Source organism: Penicillium concentricum, assembly GCF_028827145.1.
Source record: "Penicillium concentricum strain IBT 3081 chromosome Unknown utg000001l_segment0_segment0, whole genome shotgun sequence".
Lineage (NCBI taxonomy): Eukaryota > Fungi > Ascomycota > Eurotiomycetes > Eurotiales > Aspergillaceae > Penicillium > Penicillium concentricum.
Window position 1 is genome coordinate 2977002 of NW_026622754.1, and position 16860 is coordinate 2993861.

Below are 16860 nucleotides of genomic sequence, written 5' to 3' on the forward strand. Positions count from 1 at the left end.
GTTATTCATACAGCCAATTGGCCACACGACGGGTATCGCGATCAGCTCTGGGGGATGATGGCCCCAGTTGGCTTGGACCACGCTTTACATACTCTCCATCTCGCACCTCGCCGGTAATCTTGCCATTTGCCCACATGATTTTACCACGAAGAATTGTGTATCGAGGCCAGTTTGTGAAATTCATCCCTTCATATGGGGTATCTTTAGAGGTACCATGTTAGCTTTCTGTGATTGAAAAATACATCCTGCATTGTGGCACTTACAGTCGACGTTGTGATGTAGCATAGAATTAGTGAGATTGAATGGAGAGAACGTCTTCTCCGGGTGCCACTAGAATTCCAACATGTTAATATCCTATGGAGTAGCAGCTTTTGATATCGGAATTCATATCTTACTATCACAAAGTCGGCATCTGATCCGGGCATCAATGCTCCCTTCTTAGGATATAGGCCGTACTATCGAGATGTCAGCATTATTCCAAGGAAGTAGAGAAGGAGTAGACATCTAATTACCAGTTTGGCTGGGTTTGTCGAAGTCAACTCGACAAATCGCTGCGGCGTAATGCGGCCGGTAGCCAATGCCCCCGTATAGAGTAACGGCAGGCGCGTTTCAACGCCCGGGATCCCATTAGGAATGAAGCGGAATGCGCCCCCTTTCCGTTCCAATAGATCTTGCAGCTCTTCTCCACTGCATGATTCCTCGCCCTCCATACTTGCTTCGTGCTCCAACACACCGGATGGTTTTCCATGAGGGTGGTCGTACCGGAAAGGACAATGATCAGACGAGTAAATTGTGAATGTCCCATTTGACAGACCTCTGTTGAAATGTCAGCGAAAGATATCTTGTACCCAGTGCAGCCAATCTTACACAAAGAGCTCTTCATGGTCAGCAGCAGTAGGTGGCGGAGGTGGCGAGCAAATCATCTTGCTGTTTTCGAAACATGTTGGTGAATGGAACCGTTTCTATAATCGAAATTAGAGATTTTCTATTTGCTTTAGATCGTGGCAAATTACCAAGTCATCCCAGGTGAGATGGAAGTATTGAGGACATGTCTCGGCATAGACTGGCAGTCCCATCGTCTGGGCACGACGCACATTGGCAGCACCAAGCTACCTGTGTTAGTAAAAGATCCCTTTTTGATGAGGACTGAACGTACCACTGAGCCAACATGAACAAACAAAATCGGATTCTGGATGAGCTGTGCTAATGCAATCGCTCTGTTGGTGGCTTCTCCCTCAACAATCGGAGGACGCGACAAGGCGTGATAGTAAGGGGCTGGCACAGGTCAGCAAGCGAACAACGAAATTGCAACAAGTACTTACCAACCATCCCCTTACTCTCCAATTTCTCTGTGTCCGAGTCAGTTTTATTCTATATCCCCTAGCAATGAACTTACCTGTTAACCATTCAATCATATCCCCGTTCTCGGCATGAATCATCTAACGCAACATTAACCGCTACCCATTATATATATCATGTTGAGAGAAACTCACTGTCGTGATAGAATTCTTCCTTGCCGCAAACATAACGTCCAACATTTGCGAGTCAGTCAAACGCTGCGTGGCATACGTCAAAAACAACTTGCAGCTACTGATCCCCCAGTCGTTGATCAAAACTGGCAGCTCGTTCTCAAGAATATCTGCATCATTGCGAACAATAATGACGTGGAATCCGTAGTCTACATAACTGCCCGTCTCCTCGGCACGGGCATTATACCTTTCAACCACCCCCAAGAGACTCCGGTCTTCTTCCGCTCTGGTTTGAGTGGCAAAGGTGATAATCGTAGTGGTTCCACCGGCAACAGCACTTCTTGACCCGGTCTCAAAATTATCGGAGCATTCGCCGCCGAGGCCGTGTGGTCCTGCGAGAATTAGACTCAATGCTAATCAACAATGGATGATTCACCCACCGGTTTTTAGGTCTTGACATAGATGCACGTGTGCATCGACACCCCCAGGCATTACATAGGCGCCTCTGTATTCAAGTTAATTGTGTATTTGGTTCAGATTCACAGAGCACGTACTCAGCATCTATGATCTCAGCTCCTACCAACTCATCGTCTGTGAATGAATTCGCAAGAGATTGAATTTTTCCATCTTTGACCCCGATACAACATGTGCTTTTATTTCGTTAGCGACCGCAGAGCTGTCTATCGAATCAAAGGCACAGTACCTGATGTCGCTGGCAGTCACAACTGTCGCATTAATCACAACCAAATCAAATTTAGGCGCCATGTTCTCAATAGTTCTCTCAAATTAATGGTGTCACATTGGCATAATAAGGCACAACCTGCGGCACGCACGGCTTTCGAGCCGACTGCCATCGGCTGGTGCCGCTTATCTGTCCGACAGGACGCCACAATGTTGTTTGAGATATAGTCCTGGAGGATTCTATCGCTATCAATTGATTACGGACAATGTCCCGATATCGCGTTACTAAATTCCCCTATCGCCCCACAACTACAGACAGGTTGTGCCAAGGTTCGTCTATTTTAGTATAGTTCGGAGCAACTCCGTACGGGGCCAACATCACGAGAGACAGTACATAAATTCAAATTAAAAGAAGCACTTTGTCAATATACACAGCAGTAGAATAAGGTTATCTTATCAATCACACATGGTCGGCGCAAGACAGGTATCATTTAGATCCTATCGGAAATCTTCTGCCACAGACTCTGAGCGCTCTCCTAGACGGTAAACTATTAATTACATGAAACATTTGAGGTAACATGAGACTAACCTTCTCAATAACCTCACTCGAAGAGCCGGTGACAAAGTCCATGTGAACATAGTCGACCATCTTTGACTTGTTCCAAAATTTGTATCCGAAAAAGAGGACGGCAAAGAACGGAATTGGAAAGTAAGTCGTAACAAAAGAGGAAGCGTCAAAGCTAGGCACTTTAATGGAGATCAGTAAAAGGACCGAGTTGCTTCATATCTTGGAACTCACTAAAGGAACCAAATCCGCCGAAGATGATGACCATAATGCAAATTGAGATTCCATCTGCAAGGTCGCACAAATTAGTATCTCCCACGCGAAGTGGAAATTTTGTGTACTGACAGTATGATAGATATGGTTGAAGAGGTGCCATATATGGGAGTGTCTTTCGATCGATGCCCTGCGCCTTGAGACCTTTGTTCCAACGGATGCTGGTCCACAAGATTCCTGTCCAGGAGATCATACCGCACATCGCAGTCATGTTAGAGACTTTATTAACGTTAGATCCATAGTCTAACGCAATCTTCCTCAAGATATTACTCACAATAGCCAAACACTTTGCCCGCTTCTCCGTGGGCAGCGGCCATAAATGAGAGGAAAGAGAAAGCCCCACAGAATAGAAAGCAAACCCAAGGGAAGCCGTCTGCTCGAGTCTTGAGAAAGATCTTTGGGGCATGTCCGCGGGCTGCTAGTCCGTATAGGGTTCTTGATGAGACAAAAAGATCGGCTGTACCGGCAGACCATGCGCTGGTGAGAAGGGCTGCATTAATAATGGAAGGGAGGACCGAGATTCCAGAGTTCTGTTTGTATATATTAGCTTCTTGATCTTAAGACAATATCTTGACGGTAAAGTACTTGGATAGCGATGACAAAGGGACTCTTGGCTGCAGTCGAAGCAAGACTGAGAGAGGGATCCGAGGGAGACACGAGAAGTCCGATCTGTGATTGTAAGTAGACTGCTAGTCACTATTGAATCTTGAGCACTCACCAAGAAAGCACTGCAGAGATAGACTGGATTGAAGGGAAGGGAGGTTAGTACATTAACGTCTGAGAAACAAATCATCTGAACTCACAGAGTACAAGCCTAATCCAAACACTCTTGATGGCGCGTGGGACATTCTTTCGTGGCTGTGACAGGTTGTAAGTGAAGTGAACTCGCGATTGGGTTGACAAACTCTTACATTCGCGGTCTCCGCAGCTGCAATTGCTGTAATCTCAGATCCAATGAATGCGAATGCAGCATTGATCAAAACTATAAACCGATGAGTTATTCGGTACGAGCTTATATTTCGAATCTGGTCTCACCGCTGAAAAATCCGAGGAAACGTCCTTTTGAGCCGGCTTTATTGAATGTTAGATACCAGTAAGTGGGGGTTGAACTGATCGACTTACCAATTCCTTCATATTGTATGAATCCACCAGTCTCCTTCCAATATTTGAATCCGATTGCCTCATGGTTAGGACCGCCGCCGGCACTAATGATAACACCGGTGATAATAAGGCCAATGATAGTCACAACCTATATCAAAAGTCAGTTTCTCCCCAGTTTTGACACTGCGCTCTTCTCATCTTACCTTGATTGAACAGAACCAGAATTCCATTTCACCAAAGACTCGGGTTCCCGCATAATTGATAGCAAACTAGATGCTCGTCAATATCATTTGTAGTACAGTCATTTGCACCAATTCATACCACAACGATAAGCATCAGGCCAACCCACATAGCATTATTACAGATTCCAGTAGAGCACGTAGAATCTGTCTGTCCTGCCGGGGTCCAAAATGTAACGAGAACAGCCGCAGCGGAAATTTCAGCCGGTAGGACAACTAGAGAGGTTAGTTAGATACCGTCTATTTTCCCGGGATAAGCAAGAATAGTCGCACCAATATAACTAAAGAATTCGTAAGTCCAGCTTCTCGTAGTTCAGAATACAGTGTCACTTACTTATACCAGAATAGGATACCCATGGCAAACCCAAGCTCGGGTGAGTTGAACCGGCCAGCCAAAGCAAATTGACCACCAGGAATGGGAAATTGCGATACCATCTCGCCGAGAGCAACCTGCAAATTTCCATTAGCCATTTCTAGAGATATCAAAGAATCAGAAGTTGCCTTACCATTACCGAGTACAGCAACGAAGCCATGATACAGTAGCCAATAAGAAGTCCAGCTGGTCCACCATTCTTAAGATCACTCGCTGTGCCTAAAAAGAGGCCAGTACCCTGAGAATTTATCAGCACGAACGTCAGGTGATAGTAGGATGATAACTGACAATAACACCTCCGATGGCAATCATTTGTCTAGATTAAATCGTGAGTCCCCTGTATCAAGCCCAAGTGTTCTGACACTTACAGATGCCGTGGCTATATTGATCGTTAGTTTACTCTAGTAGCAGTTTAAAGGGTGTGTGGCTCGGCGTACCCTAAGCTCGCGCTGGAGGCCATGATTGCTACCTATATCTTGGGTAGTTCCCATACCGACACGAATCTCGTTGGCATCATAAGCCAGTTCTTTGGCTTTCTGTGATGTACGTTAATATCAAAACCATACATGTTACTGCCGAAGGAGATATATCTCACCTCGTCCTGCATATTGTTCAACGTAGCTGGTAATGAATGAACTACTTTCGTTAAAAGGGGGTTAAACGATCATATATACATCCATAGGTATGTGATTATCAAATTATCAACCCATCTACCAAAAACGCCACATGAAGCTTAAATCAACTTATCTCCGCGATAAGGCTCTTCCACAGTTCATCACAACCTTGGCATGCGGGTCGAACGGGGAGTTCCCGCGCCTGTCTTATCAGCGGGAAGAGACCGACGCTCCCGACGCTCACGTCCTTCAAAGGTACGAAAGAGGTCGTTGAACATTGAATCTCTAACCAATCTGAAATCCTGGAAATCCTGGAAATTGACTTCGTAAAGACTATTCAACTGCTTGTGATCCTACAATGGAATATACTACACGGCCACTCCGGCCAGGAGTATACGTGCCACTACCAACTTTTTTTGATGACAACCAAGAAATTGACTATGAAAGCTATCGGAGACATTTGCTAGGTAGGATAGATAGAGCTCATATTTGGGATTTTACCAGTTAATGCGCTTATCTGACATCAAACACAGCTATGGTAACCCGCGGCATGGGTAAGTTGTTTCAACGCATAGTATGAAACTACATACTGATGGCACTACTCGTTCAGTACCAGTATGTGCTGGATCATTAGGGGAGGCTGTTCATCTGGTGAGTTTGATTCTTTCTGTCATGCCTTCAGATGATAGTACTAATGGTCTTAGGACTTCGATGAGCGTGTCTCCCTTATCCGCTTCATTAGGGCAACATTGGATGAGGGAGGGTTTCAATCTACTCCAATGGTCGCTGGTGTAGGAGGACTCAGCACCAGAGAAACTATTAGCCTGTCCAAAGCTGCTGCAGATGCCGGGGCGTAAGTTACCGCTCAATTCCGGAGGCTGATTAGCTTCCTTCTAACAATAACAGAGATGCGGGCATGGTTATTCTACCTGCCTACTATGCTGCAAGTTTGTCCACCGACATGGACCAAGTAATTCGATATTATGTTGATATTTGCGAAGCATCACCAGTAAGTATGGCTTGTTAACGCACTATATATATTATTGCTCATGAAGTTACAGATTCCTCTCTTGCTATACAACTTTCCTTCCAACGCTGGCGGCCAGGATATGTCTTCAAAAGTCATCTGTGCAATTATGAAGAAAACATCTAATTTATGTGGAGTGAAATTGACGTGAGATCAACCTTCTCAGCAACTCTCGCCATGTATACAGCGCTGATAATAGCAGATGCGGTGGGAGCATGGGCAAGCTCATCCGTCTTCAAGCCCTGATTTCTGAAGATACTTCAATAAATGAGACTCGAGAATACCCATTCCTCTTGCTGGACGGCCTTATTGCGGACCTGACCCCCTGGATGCAATGTTCTGGTCATGGCACTGTTAGCGGTATCCCTAACTTTGTACCAGTGGCTTCTATGAGGCTCTGGTCATTACTGAATTTGCCATTCCCAACGGAGACTGAGCGCAAGGAAGCAAGAAAGATCCAAGGGATTCTTGCGCGAGCTGATGCTGCTGCGGTTCCAGGTGGTATTCGGGCTATGAGTGAGTATATCCCTAAAGAATGTTGATGGGCGCTAAGCTAATATACGTAGAGTATGCATTGAACAACATGCATGGGTATGGAATTTCTCCGCGAAAGCCATTGCTTCCGTTGAAGGAAACCGAAGGGGAGGAATTTATGAAAGCTTTGGGTGAGGCAATGCGACTTGAGTATGAATTAACACAAAAGGTTTCAACACCATAGCGTGGTAGTCTATTGTCACCACTATGTCGGACCAAGTTCTATGTTTACTTACACCTTTCCTATGATCGTCAATACTCTTATATATTTAGCCACTCCATCTCCATCGGATTGTATAGAATGAAATTTATTGAAGCAAAGCTCTAGTATCGGGAGTTAGCAAGGCCGACTCATTTCTAGCTAGCTAGACCAGCCATAATAGGACGATCGATCACCTATCCAGCCATCGTCATACCATAGCCGGTGAGATGTATATTCTCAATCCTTTGGAGTCGCCCACGAAACGTACTCGACACTCATGGCGCTGTGGGAAGCTGAATGTGCGGATCACGAACAAAAGCCTACTGAACAAGTCTTCCAGTCTTTGGATTAATCTCCTGGCGCCCCTTGAAGTCGACTTTGAGCGATTTGGTACCACTCCGGACCAAATTTTGAAACCAATCGGGCGCTCCTCTCTGTAAAGCCCGTTAATGTGATGTCCTACATCAAAGGTAAAGAACCCACCAAGCCTGCAAAATAGCCAAATATTCCCGGAAGAAAAATGTTCGTACTTAGCCCACTATCAAGCATATCCACCATGGCGTCCACAACGGTGTCCACATGTAAAAGAGGCATCAGGAACCGCGACTGGTTTGTCTCGCCCTTGAATAGGGGCGTTTTTACGAAGCTCAGCACTGCGAGAGAGGTGCGGACTTTGGGCGCATTCTGGAGTCGGAGTTCTTGGGCAAGGCACTGCACAGTAGAGGAGATTAGAGGCTGTATAAGAAGTTGAGCAGCATACTTGAGGCATACCTCGTGGAAGGCAATCAAACCAGCTTTCGACGCCGCGTAATCTGCAAGTCCCGGCGGGGGGATATAAGCACTCATCGAGGCAACATTGAAAATGTGTCCATGATTTTGCTGGATCATAGTTGGAAGGAATTCTCTTGAGAGCAGGAATGGTGCTAGTAAGTTAGTCTTCAGCGTTATTCTGTTGTCGCCGTATGTGCCTTCGACCACCGTCCGACCACGGGACAGGCCAGCATTGTTGACTGCGAGGGTTAGTCAGAGGCTTGTGAGGAGGCTGCTTTTACTGACCTAAAACGGTAGGATGGCCGACTTGAGATCTGATCTTTTCGCAAACAGCTGCGATTTCTTGCTCGTCGCTCAAGTCGCATTTGAGGTACGAGATGCGATCGTTGTCTTTTCAGAGTTAGCAAATACAGGCAAAAGGAAGGCTTTCTCGTCAGTAAAAATAAAATACCAAGTGTATAAGTCAAAGGAATGATGTCCACCACAACAACACGTGCCCCCATAGCAGCAAGACGTTGAGCGACTCCCGCGCCAATACCGCCGCTACCACCGGTCACCACGACAATCTCTTTCCTCCAGTTCCACGTATCATCTGTAGTCCAATTGTTCCGGCTTTTGGCACTCAACCAATCGTTTAGCCACAGGAACACACTGGTCGCTGCGGTGATTTGGACGAGCTTCTCGTACGGTGCAACGACGCTCAATCTTCCCCAGTGCACCAGGTATAGGAAAATCAACGCGACAAGCGGGTGAAGGATTGTCTTTCGTAGGGCAGCTATAACTGGGTCAATGTAGAGGCCTTCATGAGGAAGGATTCCTCTGGTTTTCGTCATCTTAGAGAAGCGTGAAGGGAACCGGTAGTAACGATGGAACAGTGAAGTTCACTTGATATACCAGTTAACAGCCAGATATTCACTTGGAACCTCGGCTACACGCTGACGCACGCTGCTTATGCATCCATTTCGCCATTGTTCCGGAGTTCGGAAGGGACCCGGGCACCAGAGGGTACAAGCATAACAGGACCGGAATCATGAGGGATTACCCGTAGCTGACTGGAAGCTTCCGAACTGAAACTGAACGTGCAAAGAACATACCGGTACCATAATATATATCTACCTGCTCTGTCGTGGAGGCATTGCTTTGGCTGCACCGTCGACCTAGCCGTGACTCGCCGCTATTCTAAATTTAATCCCGGAGATTTGAACACTAGAAGTTGGATAGAATGGCTTCTTTTGATCTGAATGGCAACTGGGTGTTGGTAAGCTTATCCCATGTTACGCAAATAACCCCCCGCTGATCCAACCCCGGAAACAGGACAAGGCCCGATCAACCAACCTAGACGCTGTCCTAAAACTGGTAAACAGGTCCACATTTCCAATATCTAGAGTCATGAAGCTAAAGCAGAATAGCAAGGAATCGGGTGGATAACAAGGAAGGCCATTGAGGCGTCGAAGATGACACTGAAAATCACCCAGAGCTCAGAGACACATAGCTCGACAGGGGAAGCAGCTGAATGGATTACTTTTGAGGCTGCCCTGACCAGTGGTCTGAAAGGGGCACCGGAGAAGCGACCATTAACGTGGACCGAGTTCGAGCACAACGACACGATCTTCGGTCTTGTTTACATCCGCAGTCACTACATTTCCGGAGAAAGGACTTCACACGGAGTCCGCCCCCTGATTGAGCTGCAGACCAAGGATGTTGGGTCGGGCATTCTGTATGGCTTGACTGAAGCCATCGCCGTGGACCATGAAAGTGAAACCGCTCAGACGATTGTCGAGAAAGCTTTCATTCACGATTTTGTTCGTAGTGTTCATTTTGGATGGACGGCTGAGCAGGTAAGCTTCTAGGCGCTTGTGCTGTGTCAAATACTGGCTAAATAAACGATTAGATCTGGGCTGTTGAAATAGTTGGTGAGGACAAGTTCTTGACACGCAGGGCTGTGGTTGTGAAAGGCACGTCTATTGAGTCTGCCTGCACTTTTTATAAACGTGAATGATTGCCACAGTTTCAACGCAACATCAGATTTTAGAAATAATAAGATGGTTTTATGGCTGCACAAACTGCAGTACTTTGCGATACACGTATTACTTCCAGGGAGTTGTCTTGTAGAGCTAGGTATCTTGTTTCGAATGCTTACACAATAGACTAGATGAAACAGTGTCCAAATAGTCCCTACCACTCTCATTAGCTTGCTCGGCACTGGTCTTTGGAGTATGAGACTGTGCTATTCATATTTACCCATTTTACTTTCCAATCTTCAACCTATCTAGAGCTAGACTGGCTAAGTGGGGATCGTTTGATATGGGTAATAGTTGATTTCTAACGAAAATGCATACTATACAGTGTGTTTATAAACAACTGAGTAAGGCCAATCAAATAGCTCGTGGACCTAGTAAGATAGAAACAAACGAAATAACTGCTCTGAGCTGACCGTTGATTACATCTATCTGCTGGTCAGGTTGGACAGCGCCGTAGTCAAGTAGCTACTGATATGCGGGAGAGAGATATCCCCAGTATGATTCAACTGTGTGATTCCTAGAAACCCAACGCACAGAAGAGCCAGAAACAAGACACTGGACAATGAACGGTTGGATGGCTTCGCCACTTTCTGCTTACAGTCAGTGTACTGTATCAACGCAATATCACGGAGGAGATCGAACCTTGATATACCAGTCCGACCATGTGGGGAAGAGACTTCTCCACCAGTAGTGGCCCTGCGTCCAAGGGTAGGACATGGAGTTCCATTTCTTGTTATTGAGATACCACTGCGGGCAACATGTTAGATAGAAGGCAGCAGATGGCAATGGCAGGTCGACTTACCGATACGCAGCCTGCATTCCAAACGCGTTTATTCAATGCATCCTGCACCCAGTAAACGTAGTCGTGCTCAGCCTTAGCCTTTACTTCGACCGAAGCGGCGTCGCCATCTAAGACTGGTTTCAGGACACGGAGGGCGTAATTGATGGAACTATTTAAATGGTTAGGATCGTATATTGATTGGGGTCAAGCGTTGGCAACGGACTTCTCTGCAGCCATCACAGCCGATGTATGCCCGGTTGCAGCATTAGGGCCCAAGAGCATGAAGAAGTTCGGAAACCCACTGAGCACAGAGCAGTTGTAGGCAGCTGGGCCATCGTACTTTGACCAGTGCTGTGAGACATTCTGGCCGGTGCGCCCGACCACATCCATGTAGGGATTGAATTTGTTGGTTTGGAACCCAGTGGCGAGGATAATCACGTCCGCTGGGATAAAGCCTTTGTCTGTCTCAATCCCTTTTGCCGTGATCTTCTTGGTTTTCCCGTCTGTCAGGAGGACCTTGTCACTGTGGAGAGAGTCAAGGTAGCCAGGGTCAAAGATTCGCCTCTGGGTATCGAATTAGCATCGGTTTCCGTTCAGTATCTAAAGGGTAGAGCCTGAGAATAGAAATTGAGACGCACCTTGCATCCTACATCAAAGTCTGGAATGAGGAGGTCGTGGTATTTTTCCGGACCGGCCTCGCGCATGTACTTTTCCACCTGCCTGCGTCGCTTCTCCCTGAGTCTAGCCGCGCTTTTGGTCATCGGAAACAAGCGAAAGTCATTCTCGGCGATCAAGAAGATGTGAAGTCGATGCAATCTCATAGCTAATGGAACATAGCGAAAGATCCACTGCAGAAGCCGGGGGTAGGCAAAGTTCGGAACTGGGAATATCCAGTGCTTTGAGCGCACAATCTGCGCGAGCGACTTGATCTTTCCTTCATTGACCAGTGCTGGCACAATCTGCGCGGCAGTACCTGAATGCCTGTCAGATTTCCCGCTAAAACTGGGCAAGGGGGAGGACTCATACATCCGTTCCCAATGACTACAACATCTTTCCCCTCGAGGTCAACGCTATGGTCCCACCGCGCTGAATGGAAGATGCTCCCTTCAAAATCCGACTCGCCGAGAATCTCACACGGGCGCGGCTCGACAAGTTGTCCTGTGGCTGCGAAGAGAATTTGGCACTCGTGGGTATATTCTTGTCCAGTGTTCAGGTCACGCATGTAGAGAAGCCAGCGGTTTGCATCTTCTCGCCAGACACTGCGGACAACTTCCGTCCCGAAAGACATCTTTGGTCGGAGGTCGTAGGTATCCACCACGTTGTCGACATACTCTTTGATTTCCTTGTTTGACGGCATGAGCTTCGTCCAATTAGGGTTCAAGGCAAAAGAGAAGCTGTATAGAGCACTTGGGACATCACAGCCGCATCCTACAAGACGTACGTTTAGCAAGTGAGACGCAAAGGAGGTGGGTAATTACTGACCTGGATAGGTGTTGATGTACCATGTCCCACCGGTCGTGGGGTGTCTTTCAAAGAACTGAATGTCGTCAAGGTCATACCACCTCTTTAAAGTTGCGCCCAGTGCGACGGCTGATAGCCCGGCGCCAACGCATACAATCTGACTGAAGGAGGGACTGTCGGAGGACTTGGAGGTCATAGCGGCGGTGATATTAAAGGCTCACAGATAAGTTACTCCCCTTTGTCTTGACTTGGGATTCGCGTGGGCTTAAGTATCAATTATGGCGTTTGCCATGCTATATCGGAACGATCCGGTGGCACAGGAGGCGTCTGAAGCGAGGCACGACATTTGCATAGACTCCCGCGAGATACCTTGGAGAAGGAGAGCATGAGGGGAAATTCAGATCATGCATAGGTCGAGGCCTAGTAGGTGGCCCCCTCGACCAGTCTCCGGGAGTATCCCCATGCAGATCATATTCTTCGGGTTCGTTCCGGGCATTAGAACAAAGGCCAACCGCGGTATTGTTGACATTTACATCTCTTGTGAGTACCGGAAGAGTTCCGTGTTGACTTTTATTCAGGGCTATAATACGACTGAGACTTCAAGGAAAGCGATGTCAGTTTGCAGACCTTGAAGGCTTGGATCACACCTTTCCAAAGAACAACAACAGCCATGGATGTGCACGCACAGCTACAGTCCGTCTGGACACATATAATCACCACACACAAGCCAGGGACCATCGAAATCATGGGTAGCATCTTGTCCCAGATCGTCGGGTTCATTCTCCCAGCAACCATCTACATGCTGATCGATACTCTGTTCCCGAAATTCTCACAGCGCCATAAAATCCAAGGCGCCCGCCGCCAGCCAACGCGTCAGCAGATCCAGCATTGCATCAAGGTCTCCCTCTTCAACCACATCTGGATCGTGGCTCTACAATATATCATACTCTACTTGCGAGGCTTCGACCACCCAATCCTAAACATGGATCCGATCGTGCCTTCTCTGAAGATATTCATCGTGGATTTCGTCTTTGGCCTGCTCGCGCGGGAAGTTTCATTCTACTACGTCCACCGTGCCCTCCATCACCCTAGAATCTACGTCTACATCCACAAGATGCACCACAAATACATCACCCCCGTCGCCTTTGCAGCCGAGTACGCGCATCCAGTGGAACACCTTCTTGCCAATGTTTTGCCGATTGCGATCCCGCTATACTTCAAAGGGGCGCATTTCCTATCCATCATGGCCTTTGGCCTGTTTGAGCTGTGGGAAGCAGCAGCAGACCATAGCGGCTATGACTTTCTGAAACTGCCACCGGCGGAACTACATGATCTCCATCACGAGAAGTTTCGTGTCAACTATGGCACTATTGGCTTAATGGACTGGATCCATGGGTCTGATTTTGTGGGATGGGATCGGGCCAAAGTGAAGAAGGTGAAGATCACGGAATGAATGGACCTGAGATATTTGAGCTAAGGCGAAACCCCTTCGGCCTCCTCTGAAGCTTCTTGGCGGCTTTGACGTCTGGAATGGTGTTCGGAGGTTGGGGGACTGGAATTGATGTTTGTGGTCTGTGTTACTGGGGCGTTGTGGAGATGTATGTAGATAGAGTTCAAGCAGTAGACTAGATTTTAGGCATATCTCACTTCCCTAGAAGAAAATGAAACTAATCAAAGCCATAACAAGTACTCCCTGAATTCCAAGTGTCAGGAAAGTGAAGCCTTGTCAAGAACCCTAAGTCGTCCAGACTGGGCCCCATGTTCGCAGTGAACTCTTCCCAGTTGAAGACCGGAGTTTTGGCTGGGTCTGTATCCGGGTGGTCGAATGGATCGTTGGACTGGGAGTTTTCACCAGGAAGCTGCAAAGCATCGACTCTTGGGACTGTCTGCTGCGGACTGCCGGGCACTGACTGGCGGTACGCAGCCTGCAGAAATTGCAGGGTGTTGCTGGCTGAGCGGCTAAATGAAGTCATGAACTCTAAAACCGACGTTGCCTCTCTCCAGGCTTCTCGCGCTTTGTCCATAGTAAATGGCTCTAATATTGATGGGATTGAGAATGACATGAGTAGGACTATTGCAGCGGTAGATACGTCTAGACCGTGTAGAATCAGTATCAGACCTAGAGGGCAAGGAGTTCATTGGCAGCATACAAAATCCATTGTACCACCATGCATCAGCGGCGTTGGTCTGGTAAGTCTCGTGGACTAGGTGGGTGAGATCAATGGCAGCCATCACGCAGGAGGTAGCGCATTTGCTGGACATGGAGGAGTACAATGTACTCTGCGAGGTTACAGAGAATATCCAGCTCTCTTGCAGCTCTGGCCCGGTTGCTGCCTCTCGAGTTCGTACTCTTTCCGAGTAAAGCTGTGTGAAGATAGGACGGTAGAGGAGAAGGTGGAGATGGATGTATCTATGCAGAAAGGTAAGAAAGGAGCTTGTGAAATGATATTGGATGCAACGCAACACACCTCGCATGTAGAACATTCCGCTGTTGCGCGATAGCCAGGTTTGGCTCTCCATCCGCATGCGCTGCAGATGGACCAGCGGGCCATTTCAGGACACAAGGAAGATTGGCTTCGAAGAGGGTAAGTTGCCTCTCGATGTCGAGGACGGTGTCTAGCCCCCCGAGACCTTTTGTTGCCTGCTGCGATTGATGTTGAGGTGACCGACCGCGGCAAGGGTTGTAGACATCTGCTAAGATTCTGTCTAGAATACCGTAAAGTTCAATAGCCTCCCTGTAGAATTCCATTATTTTAGGCTCTCCGGTTCGTTCTTCACCGCTGGAGTTGTCCAAGTCGGTCGGTGGAGGGAGCGAGGCCAGATGGGTGGTCATGCTTGGCCTGCCGTATGTCATGCTCAGAGTGCTGCGCGTGAAGATTAGCGCGAGAGACGGTAAACACAAGAATTTTGGCCATTACATGTCCATCATCACACATCCATGCCATGTTCGCCATCGGATGTCAGATTCCAAAGGGGTTAATGTAGCGAGCGTATCTGATTCGTGAAGCCCTAAACCTAGGGCAACTCTACATGCGACTCCAACAGAATTCCAGCATCGGCTGGGGTATGGGGAGCTCTGTAGGAATAGCGCCGTGATAAGTAACGTCTGAACGACGCCGAGCGTGTTGATATCTAGGAAATCGAGTCCGATAAAACCCTTCGCGCGGAGGAAGAAAGAATGCGCGGCAGGCTCGACTTCCTCAGCGGCAATATCTGCAAAATGACAGCCCAGGGCAAACATCAAATTCAGGGCACAATGAAACACAATTGATCGAGAACCAGATTCAAAGCTGGATCCTAATCCAATACGCAGGTCTGTCAGTGGACAAGACTCGTCCTCTGCCCGCCAGAGATTCCGATAGGCCGCTTCAAAAGCTGGACGGTGGAAGAACGGATACAAAATATAGACCTTATCAAAGAAGCACTTTAAGAGGTGATCCGCTAGCATCCGCGGCGGCAGGGCAAAATCATCAAACCTGTACTTGGTGGACGTATCCTGGAGCCTACTGTACACAGGTTGGGCAGTCGAACCGCTAATCGGCCGCGAAGGCATAGATTGCCAGGCAAATCGCATGAATGAGGCAGTGGAGGAGCTACCATAGAATTGGAATCGGGCCGACCGACGTCGACCTTCGGCCGCCGGTGCTGTGATCTGGCCCATACCCGTTACGTGACCTTCACCCTCATCGAATAACGGCGATTCATAGCTCTGCGCAGTCGCTTCTCCTGTCAACACAGACTGGCTGTTGTGGCAGGGACAAGGAGTGGCTGCTGGCCTGCTATCTGCTGGCACCTCTACTTCTGAGCTTCTAGGAGTCGGATCCTGCGCCGCGGACTCCAGATGGGATTGGCCAGCACATGTGGAGAAGTCGGCTGCTTCCGCGTGCATTCCGACCTCCCTGTTGGCTTCACTGAGCAGCTGGCTTTGAGGATTTGTCGGGGTCTGGATGGAAACGCCGTCCTTCGAACGGGCATCTTCAAGTTCTTTGATTCGCTGATGTAGTGTGTGTAAATATCTATCTCGCGTTAGAAGTAGTTTGCTCCTTGCTCTTAACAACGCATGCATGCACGAGAGACCTACTCGTCCCTGCTGGCATTCCGGGCGTTTTCCGTATCGTATACACACTGATCGATGCGATACGACCGTCGCATGCAAGGTCCACAGATGGGCTTGTTTCCATCGCAGCGGATCTTCTTCCCCCGACACGAGTCACAGGCCAAAGCGACCTTACGGCGTGCCGTGCGTCGTTTTGTGTTCCCAGGAGCTTTCGTGGGCATTTTGCAACAACGGGCAGTATCCGTTGTACTAGCAGGATCACCGGAAACGATAAATTATATCTTGTAGCTAATCAATATGGCTATCTGTCCGGGAAGCTCCATGTTCAACTCACAGGGCGCAGCAAGGAGTTCATAAATAACACGGTCTGTTCCGGTTGCGCCATGACCCCATTTTGCTATTTTGTGGGGGCCCAGGGATGTGGGCTCCAGTAATGAGGACTTTTGTCACATTAGACACCAGTCATTGGACGTGGTGGAGCGTGATTCTAGGTAGGGACGGGTCCATTCCGGCGGCACTCGGTTAAGCCGGGTGGATTCCGGACGTTAGTGACCCCGGGGAACTGCTGGGCCCCTTCTTCCACCAAGAACTAAACATTCTCTGGTGCTGGTCTTAGCTTGGATATGCCCGCAGGAAACCTAGGTCGTCGCTTCTCCTATAGCCGGGATGGCGGGACGGGCGATCTACTTAT

At 48.2% G+C, this 16860-nt stretch overlaps 8 protein-coding genes across 8 annotated transcripts; 3 read left to right on the forward strand and 5 right to left on the reverse strand.

Moving 5' to 3' along the window:
- Window position 1: 1 nt before the first annotated feature.
- Window positions 2–2234, reverse strand: N7517_001130 (uncharacterized protein; the record flags this gene model as incomplete). Its single annotated transcript, XM_056718860.1, has 13 exons — window positions 2–201; window positions 264–330; window positions 396–455; window positions 513–816; window positions 868–962; window positions 1014–1109; window positions 1157–1275; window positions 1323–1349; window positions 1397–1439; window positions 1494–1861; window positions 1910–1974; window positions 2024–2119; window positions 2173–2234. 13 exons carry the CDS (start codon window positions 2232–2234, stop codon window positions 2–4), a joined length of 1602 nt encoding a protein of 533 aa, XP_056582995.1.
- Window positions 2235–2641: 407 nt separating this feature from the next.
- On the reverse strand, window positions 2642–5308 carry N7517_001131 (Amino acid/polyamine transporter I; the record flags this gene model as incomplete). Its single annotated transcript, XM_056718861.1, has 20 exons — window positions 2642–2686; window positions 2740–2897; window positions 2950–3003; window positions 3061–3207; window positions 3263–3518; window positions 3574–3657; window positions 3707–3729; window positions 3792–3846; window positions 3900–3970; window positions 4024–4059; window positions 4111–4237; window positions 4293–4358; window positions 4411–4544; window positions 4602–4609; window positions 4663–4778; window positions 4835–4939; window positions 4990–5017; window positions 5070–5080; window positions 5139–5237; window positions 5297–5308. The coding sequence occupies 20 exons, from the start codon at window positions 5306–5308 to the stop codon at window positions 2642–2644; spliced, it is 1635 nt and encodes a 544-aa protein (XP_056582996.1).
- A 542-nt stretch (window positions 5309–5850) lies between these two features.
- Window positions 5851–7060, forward strand: N7517_001132 (dihydrodipicolinate synthase family protein; the record flags this gene model as incomplete). Its single annotated transcript, XM_056718862.1, has 7 exons — window positions 5851–5869; window positions 5926–5966; window positions 6020–6168; window positions 6222–6324; window positions 6377–6489; window positions 6545–6858; window positions 6909–7060. The coding sequence occupies 7 exons, from the start codon at window positions 5851–5853 to the stop codon at window positions 7058–7060; spliced, it is 891 nt and encodes a 296-aa protein (XP_056582997.1).
- A 338-nt stretch (window positions 7061–7398) lies between these two features.
- N7517_001133 (short chain dehydrogenase/reductase family protein) lies at window positions 7399–8682 on the reverse strand (the record flags this gene model as incomplete). Its single annotated transcript, XM_056718863.1, has 5 exons — window positions 7399–7512; window positions 7562–7789; window positions 7850–8088; window positions 8135–8239; window positions 8301–8682. The coding sequence occupies 5 exons, from the start codon at window positions 8680–8682 to the stop codon at window positions 7399–7401; spliced, it is 1068 nt and encodes a 355-aa protein (XP_056582998.1).
- Window positions 8683–9071: 389 nt separating this feature from the next.
- Window positions 9072–9848, forward strand: N7517_001134 (uncharacterized protein; the record flags this gene model as incomplete). The annotated part of the gene is made up of 4 exons (XM_056718864.1): window positions 9072–9107; window positions 9164–9205; window positions 9259–9687; window positions 9741–9848. 4 exons carry the CDS (start codon window positions 9072–9074, stop codon window positions 9846–9848), a joined length of 615 nt encoding a protein of 204 aa, XP_056582999.1.
- Window positions 9849–10494: 646 nt separating this feature from the next.
- On the reverse strand, window positions 10495–12308 carry N7517_001135 (flavin-containing monooxygenase; the record flags this gene model as incomplete). The annotated part of the gene is made up of 6 exons (XM_056718865.1): window positions 10495–10617; window positions 10673–10820; window positions 10875–11215; window positions 11290–11624; window positions 11678–12079; window positions 12134–12308. The coding sequence occupies 6 exons, from the start codon at window positions 12306–12308 to the stop codon at window positions 10495–10497; spliced, it is 1524 nt and encodes a 507-aa protein (XP_056583000.1).
- Window positions 12309–12782: 474 nt separating this feature from the next.
- On the forward strand, window positions 12783–13565 carry N7517_001136 (sterol desaturase family protein; the record flags this gene model as incomplete). The annotated part of the gene is made up of 1 exon (XM_056718866.1): window positions 12783–13565. The coding sequence occupies one exon, from the start codon at window positions 12783–12785 to the stop codon at window positions 13563–13565; it is 783 nt and encodes a 260-aa protein (XP_056583001.1).
- A 214-nt stretch (window positions 13566–13779) lies between these two features.
- On the reverse strand, window positions 13780–16390 carry N7517_001137 (transcription factor; the record flags this gene model as incomplete). The annotated part of the gene is made up of 5 exons (XM_056718867.1): window positions 13780–14204; window positions 14263–14522; window positions 14581–14976; window positions 15031–16128; window positions 16194–16390. The coding sequence occupies 5 exons, from the start codon at window positions 16388–16390 to the stop codon at window positions 13780–13782; spliced, it is 2376 nt and encodes a 791-aa protein (XP_056583002.1).
- Between the last annotated feature and the right edge of the window lie 470 nt (window positions 16391–16860).